The sequence below is a fragment of the Miscanthus floridulus genome, chromosome 2 (genome assembly GCF_019320115.1).
Source record: "Miscanthus floridulus cultivar M001 chromosome 2, ASM1932011v1, whole genome shotgun sequence".
Classification (NCBI taxonomy): Eukaryota; Viridiplantae; Streptophyta; class Magnoliopsida; order Poales; family Poaceae; genus Miscanthus; species Miscanthus floridulus.
In genome coordinates this window covers 164653596-164661648 of record NC_089581.1, presented here as the reverse complement: position 1 = coordinate 164661648, position 8053 = coordinate 164653596, and the positions used below count along the sequence as shown (strand labels likewise).

Here is an 8053-nt window from a genome sequence, read left to right as displayed (position 1 = left end):
AGTTGTGGATAACGCTCTACCTAATTTTATTATTATTATTATTATTATTGCAGACGACGCTTCACTTGTTTAAGTGCAGTCAGTTAGGATGCCTCGATCACAGAGTTGTAAGCGTTGGTCTTTTGTGTATGCTCAACATAACAAGTAACAGTGTTTGAGTGAGAAACAAACACTGCTTGAGTGGTTAGCAGAGATGGTTGTACTTGTACCCCTAACCACCAATGGCAAGATTTGGCATCCTGTGTCTCCCCAGTGAGGCAGTGACTGATCGGCGACGAGAACCTTTGATTCTTAGTCTCAAATGTGCCGGACTAATCTCATGTAGCTTTTAAAGGTTCGAGTCTAAAAGCATCTGCGCTCTACTGTTAAAATGGTAGCATTGGTCCCCTCAAAAAAAATGGTAGCATTGGTGTAGTCTAGGCTGTTATTGTCTTCATAACTGGTAGAATGCACCATGCATTTGTAAGAACATTAGTAACAGCTCGAACTTTTTAGCTTTTGACCAACTTTTTTTTAAAAACAAAATTGTAATCCATAAGTTCAGAAAACTAAAGTGAACAGAGTTAAAAATATTTGAGTTAATTAAGTTCATAAAAAAATATTGTAGATGTTGATGTTTTTTTTCTTTAAACTTTATCAGAGATAAAGAAGTTACTTTGGATAAAACTAAAGTTAACTAAATTTGAAGAGCAATTGGAGGAAGCAATAGAGAAGAGAATGGATCGTGTAAGTGTTTTTTTTTTCTAGGGACTTAACTGGTGTTTGGTTCGAGCTACTAAACTTTAGTAGCTGCTAAACGGTTTAGTCACTTTTAGTAACTCTAGAGTTACTAAAGAAGACTAAAGCCCTTTTAGTAGCTTTTAGTCATAGCGTTTGGTTAAAAAGTTACTAAAGTGACTAAAAGCTACTAAATTTAGTAGCTACTGGACGAACCAAACATGCCCTTAATTTGTGAAACAGCCCAGAACTCAAATGAAGCCCAGACAATTGGGCCAAGTCCAAATTTCAGAATTCATCAGACAAAAACAAATAAAATAACAGAAGACACCAAAACATTTACAATCATCTTCTGATTCCGATTACCCCCATTCCCCCCAATATTACATCACAGAGACCATTAGTTCATGATAAGAACTTGCATGATAATCCACACAAATTTACAGAGATTACCAGCTACTAATCTACATGGCTTAAGTTACTGAATAGACTTAATTACCGTCAGGACATTGACTGATAGACGTCGTACTGATTATACTAGCGACTTGATTGCTTGCTACTACTGCTACGGGCGCCCTTCAAATCGATCCATCCATTAACACGAAAATACCTAGCTGATCTGAGAGCCGGTCAATCCTTCCTCGTTCATGCTCATCGATCGATCAGTTGAAGTGATCGTAGACTCCTCCGCCGAAGTAGCCGGGCGCGAGGTCCATCATGTTCATGTAGCTGTTGTAGGCGTACTCGCTCATGTAGGTGAGGTCAGCAGCGGCCTCCTCCGGCTCCACCCCGAACTGCCCCACCAGCGCCGCCGGGTGGTGCGTCACCGTCGAGAACGACGACGAGCTCGGGCTGCTGCTTCCTGCTGCGCCCGCTCCAACGCCGCCGGCTGCCGCGGCAGCCGCGATGAGCTTCCTCTTCTCCTCCTCCGCCTCCGCCAGCCTGTCCTTCATCTTCAGCAGCTGCAAGACGACGACGGCGCGAAACACGCGTGCATGAAGTTAGTAAGCAGCAGCACAGCAGCAACGGGGAACGAAAACAATTCACCGTGACCACACCGAGATCGAGCGAGGCTCGCCACTATGTGGCCATGTGTGTAGATTTAAATTAATTTGGTGTCGCTGGCCGGAATAGTTGTTACCTCGGTCTCGAGGTGGCAGTTCTGTAGGACGACGGCGTCGTGCGCGGCGCGGAGCTTGGAGAACTCCTCCTCCATGAGCTTGCTCTTGTGGCGGGCTCGGCGGTTCTGGAACCAGACGGCCACCTGCTTGGCGTCGAGGCCCAGCTCGGCGGCCAGCTGCACCTTGCGGGGCGTCTCCAGCTTGCGCTCCTTCCTGAAGTTGAGCTCCAGGAACCGCGCCTGCTCGTCGCTCAGCCGCCGCTTCTTGGCCTGCTCGTCCCCGGCCTCGCCACCATCCGCCGCCGGCCGCGGCTTCCGCCTCCGCCGCTGCCGAGCCTTCTTCTGCTGCTCACCACCTGGTAGCACATGTGTACATTATTGCCGCGCCGTGATGAGCTCCAAATCTCTTGCTCGTTCAGGTACATATATCATATCATCCATGTATTACTTGATACACATATGACATATGGTACCAGAGATGATATGTGAAGAACTCACCGGAGCCGGGGGTGGCAGCCTCCGCGAAGCTCTCGGTGAAGACGAAGGACTGGAACAGCAGCCTCTCTTCCTCCACGCAGCCCATGGTTCAGGTAGCTAGCTACTCGAGCAAATTGCACTCCTAAAACCACCGCAGGGACAGCAAGAAGAAGAGAGCTGCTGCAGCTGTTTCTATGTAGTACGTAGCTAGATCGACTGATGCTCAGTTGCTCACTACTTCGATCAGTCGCTGTTGATGGTTGCTATCTACAGGCAGGTTTAATCTGTGCTCGCTCTGCCTCTGTAGTCTGTACCAAGACTCGTGGATATTTGTATAGGAGTGTTAGCTGCCGCTGGGTTGCCCAGTGACCAGCGGCTGTGTCCTAGTCTGTGAGCTCGGAGTCCGGCCCGGGATTTATAGGCGCTGGACTGGAAGAGCGAGGGGGCGATGCTGTTGCTGTACCCCTACTTGGGTTAGTTGGGACTTGAGTTAGTCGATAAATTTTAGAGGAATTTCCTGTAAGCTATTATAAAAGATTGTAATTCTTGTGAGCTATCGAAAAAGTTCAGCGAACTTTAGCGTACTATTCTAATATTTATTTATTTTTTTTGCTCTCTATACCACTGCGTCAGATTAGACTCTAACGGTGTCAACTGTAGGTGTAAAAAGTCAAAAATACCCTTATGTCTAAATATGTCATTATTTTTTTTAGTATCTTAACGACTTCAAATGAAAAAACTCAAAACTAGAAAGTTATGATCTCGTCGAGATCTATAATTTTCATATAAAAATTATCTTCATTTAATTTCGCAAAAAAGATATGATTTGATATGATTAATATATCTTAGAAAAATCATATATTTTTGCGGTATTAAAAAAAGATAATCTCGACGAGATCTACAACTTTCTGGTTTTGAGTTTTTCCATTTGAAGTCGTTAAGATACTAAAAAAAATAATGGCATATTAGACTAAGGTAATTTTTGACTTTTCACACCTGCAGTTGATACCGTTAGAGCCCAATCTGACGGCAGTGGCATGAAGAGCAAAAAAAAAAAAAAAACAGTTAGATTAGTAGCGTTGAAGTCCACTGAACTTTTTCAAGTGACTCACAAAGAATTACGATCTATTTTTTTAATAGCTCACATGAAATTCCCTCGTAAATTTTGGTGTGGACCGTGGAGGAAAGCAGGCAGTTTTGTCACTGTCACTCGCGCTCCGCCAGCCGAGAGGAGCTTTGGCGTGCGTAGCTGCCTGTAGTGCTGGTAGTTTATGGATAATGGAACATTAACGAGAAGGGAGGGGTTGGGGGCAATCGGTAAAGCGAGGCAGCAACAGTAAGTAGCAGCAGCGAGCGAGCTTATATTACTTGCCAACTAGCTAGCTCCATCTCGCGATTAATATAACAGCAGTGGCAGTGCCGCCTTTTGTCAACCAGGGCGCGCGGCACGGCCGGGCGGAGACGGATCGGATCGATCGGTGGATTTTCGTCGCGGCAACCGTGAGTTCCTGCTGGGTTTTATTTCTTACCACTAGCTTTCTGCCGATGCCGATGGCTGCATGCCGCACGCCTGCCACAGCAGCAGCAGGGTAAATTTGACAAGTCCGCGGCCGGGAAGGTTGAAACAGTACACGCGTGTGAAACTTCTCCCAATAGTAAACCGTCCCTCTCCTTGTTTTGAAACGCTAAAAAGTAAAAAAGCATTAGTACTCCCTTCGTTTTAAAATAGATGACATAGTTCACCTTTTTAGTTCAAAATTAATTTATTTTCACCTTTCTACAAAGAAGTAGATTTATTCATCTTACAACAAATAGACGCGCGAGCGCGCGCGCGCGCGCGCGCACACACACACATATATATATATATATATAGATATATATATAGATATATATATATATATCTATATATATATATATATATATATATATATATATATATATATATATATATACTGTTCTGCAGCTGGCTACAGAATAACTTATTCTGTGGCCATTTTGAGTTACGATAATTACTATGTTAATTTACGAGATTATAGTAACTCTCCTAAGTGTTTAATATAACGTTATGGTAAATATCTCTGATTATAGTAACCCACTATCATAAATGTATGTTATTACGGTAAATTAGTATATAAAATTATAGTAACTGGAGGTGGCTACAGAATAACTTATTTTGTAGCGGCAGGAATAGCCTCTCCCTATATATATATATATATATATATATAATATATATATTATATATATATATATATATATATATATACAATGATTTGTGAGAAGAACATGAGAAATTAGTGCATGTACGGTCCAAACACACACATACTTGGCTACGCCAGGCGATGATCTATAAGGGGATTCGCTATTGCGGGAACGACGTCATAGCACGCTTGGCTCATCCACTGCTCGATTTGTTTGGGATAGCTTGATTGTAGGTAGCCTCAACATGCTCTATGCTACGTCCACCTCTGCGCCGCGAGCTGAGTGAACTTGTGCTCCATTTTCATTCGACAGACAACCTCGTGTCCATGCTTTATTTTGGTAGAACGCAACCAACTACAAATCGATCATCATATTGGAGCACGTTCCCTATAGCAGTGCAAGATGTTGGTGTCTTGCATTGGCCATCGAGGTGGGAGGCCTAAGGGGGGGGGCGAAGAATGATGTTGGGTTCTCGATGACTTTCACCCCGTGACATCCATAAAAAATCCTTTTCCCGTGCACTTTTTGACAAAACTAGGGTGTTATATATTTAGGTTAGACCAGCGGCATATGAGCTATTGACATTGGACCTAAGATGATAACAAGTTATTGTTGTGACATTAATTAGGTGTTATCATAGATAAGACTGAGCCAAACGAGTTGGACCACCATCAAGTTAATACGCGTGTGACCAATTACACCACATGTGTAATATTTGGACCGTAGATGCACAAAACAACCGAGTTCTTGCATCAAATTGTTGCATGGGATGCAATTTACTCTTCTATAAATATCTATATGTGTATAATAAGTATAATACAAATATATAAAGCATGATTAAAATACTTTTGATGACCGTACGTGTTATGTATTTTAAAATAGGAGTAATGAAGCAAAGTTGGACTCAAAAAAAACAAAGTTGGAAGAGATGGATTTGCTTTTAATACTCTTATAAGCAAGAAGTGGTTTTCAGTACTCGTGTGATGTCAAAGAGAAGCGGCGGTTGGGCGGCCGGTTGGTTGAAACTGGGAGTTTTCAGTGTTTCAGATGCACAAGTTACCATCGCAGCGCGTGGCTGGTCTTGTCGGCTTCCGGGGTCCGGGAGACACAATCACAATTCGCACAAGCGAGACCAAAGGAAACGCCGCCTAGCAGCTGCAAAGGCAATTGACGTGAACTACTCTGCATGCGCGCGTGAGCTGTACCTTTCTTACAAAAAAAAAAACACACACCTAAGTTTCCATTTCCAAGCTGGTTATTATATGGAGTATATACAAGCTTACGTTGCGCAAGCAAAGCACATGTTAATAAATAAGTACAGGTGGATATATATATATAAGAGCTAGCCGGGCCGGGCGATTGATCGAGCACGTGAAGGTCAAGCATTTTCTGGCCCGTCGCGTCGTGTAAATATTTGACCGCGACGTGCTCTCTCGGATGGATCGGACATCGGAGCTGGTAGCTAGCAGGGATGGATGCGTGGACGAGAGGAGGTTTCTTGTGGTCTCTTCTTTCTCTCGGCGTCGACGCAGCAGGTCTGTCCCTTTCTCTCTCGTTCATTGAGTTGGGTGCACGCACGGCTAGCTTAGATGTTCAGAGATATCGTCTGAACAGTGGTGCTTTCCCGCGACGCGATCGATGGCGGGCGAGCCGGTCGAGATTTTTTTTTAATTTTAATATTTTTGGAAACTAATTTTAAATCTAACATGGTCGGGTTTTTTTTAAACTAACACTTTTGGCCGCGCCAATTTTTAAATGCAATGCCAGGACAATAGGCGCGGTCAAAAATATTAGTTTAAAAAAAACTCGACAATATTAGATTTAAAATTACTTTCTAAAAAGTGTTAAATTAAAAAAAAGTCCCGGTCGACGGGATCGGATCATCTGATGACGGCCATGCCTTCTGGAAACCTGGCAAGTTTTGCGTGCGTTCTCAATTATCCTCATGCCGATATGTACAAAAGCGCATGTGATGCCAAATCAGCAGCTATGGTTTGGCACGCAGGATTCTCCTGCAGTTGGAAGAAACTCAAGTCGTCGTGCAAGTGCAATAACGACACTAGTCACTAGGCACTGCTCATGTATCCGTGCCCGGCCGGCCGGCCCGCTGCATGCAAAAGCAGTTGAGATCGTCGAGCACGTACCGTCGTACGTGCACAGTGCGCTGTTACTTGTCCATGCGTGCATGTGGTCAAATACTATTTATGCGAGCTAGTACACAACCACTCTCCGGCCGGTCGAGTTGAACAGGGTGTCAGTACATGGAGGACCGATCGAGAGGAGTGAGCAACCGGCTAACTACAAGGACAAATCACAAATGGGGAGCCATCAGGAGGCTCGCTTGGTGCTGGGTCAGTCAGTTTCAACGACCTGCTGAACGACTTAAAAAGAGCAGCTCTCGTCGTCCTCAAAAGCCTCTAGCTAGGTTAGGTACAAGAGGATCACCTGTATGCCTGTGTAGCTAGTAGCTTGGGCTACCTAGTTTACGGCTCATCATTTGAGGGCTCGTCCAGGCCCTGCCAGAGAGAGACGTGGACTGTTTATCTTGCATCGTCGCAGCTACGGAGTACCAGCTACTGGCCGAGGGGAGAAAGTTTCCGCAGTCCTTTCCTTGCAAGCATGGCCGCCAAAGAGTGCCGTATCAGTGCTGCGTCCACACGTAGGTACTCCCTCCCCACATGAAAGAATATATGCGCACCGGCCAGACTAGCAAGTTTAATCGAGTTTGTAGAAAACAATACTAATTTATGTCTCTAAATAAATATATTATAAAAATATATTTTATAACGAATCTAATGATATTTATTTTATAATAAATGTTAGTAATTTTTTATATAATTTTAGTTAAAATTTAACTGATTGACTTATAAAAAAAAGAATTACATTCTTTTTTTGAGAGAGGGAGTACGTGCAACTGCTCTTCCAATCTGGGGCTTCGGTAGTACCTTTTTTTACATAAGGAGTTTTTTTTTACAAACAGTACATAAGGAGTTGTTCGTCACGTTTCCGTGCACACGGGTCAACATTGCACTGTCGTTAGAAGCATAGGAGCAGGGCGCACCTGAGGAGCTAGCTAGGCGTTAATTTAGTAGTCAGGATTAAAACATGGATGATGTTCGCTTAATTTGTTTTCTAAAAAAACATTCTTGATGTTCAAACTTGAACCCTGAGTAAAAATAATTTTCAGAGGGTTACACGAGACTTACCGAGTTACCGTCAGAGAGACGAAATTCAAATAAAAATCAAACAGAACATGGGTAATCATGGTGTATATTGTTTTTACGTTGTCCGATGGTAGAACAAAGATAAACTAGGTCTACTGCTCATTTTGTTGACTCCCCCTGACCATAATTATTGTCGTACTAATCTTAATTTTCCCTGAAGTTATGTTTTGGTATAGTTAGTGGCTTTTTTGCAAATAATATTATAGACGCAAATACTCGTACATACACACATACACCCTACTTCTATGAGGACCTCTAAAATAATTAAGACAGATCTCCAGTGGCGGAACTAGGGGGGCCAGCAGGGGGCGTCCCC

The 8053-nt window shown here is 43.4% G+C and overlaps 1 protein-coding gene across 1 annotated transcript; it reads right to left on the bottom strand.

Annotated features, from left to right (window-relative positions):
- Positions 1-1037: 1037 nt before the first annotated feature.
- On the bottom strand, positions 1038-2686 carry LOC136535570 (homeobox-leucine zipper protein HOX12-like). Its single transcript, XM_066527866.1, has 3 exons — positions 2336-2686; positions 1859-2193; positions 1038-1679 (listed from the first exon to the last, which is right to left on the bottom strand). The coding sequence occupies exons 1-3, from the start codon at positions 2418-2420 to the stop codon at positions 1380-1382; spliced, it is 720 nt and encodes a 239-aa protein (XP_066383963.1). The 5' UTR covers positions 2421-2686; the 3' UTR covers positions 1038-1379.
- Between the last annotated feature and the right edge of the window lie 5367 nt (positions 2687-8053).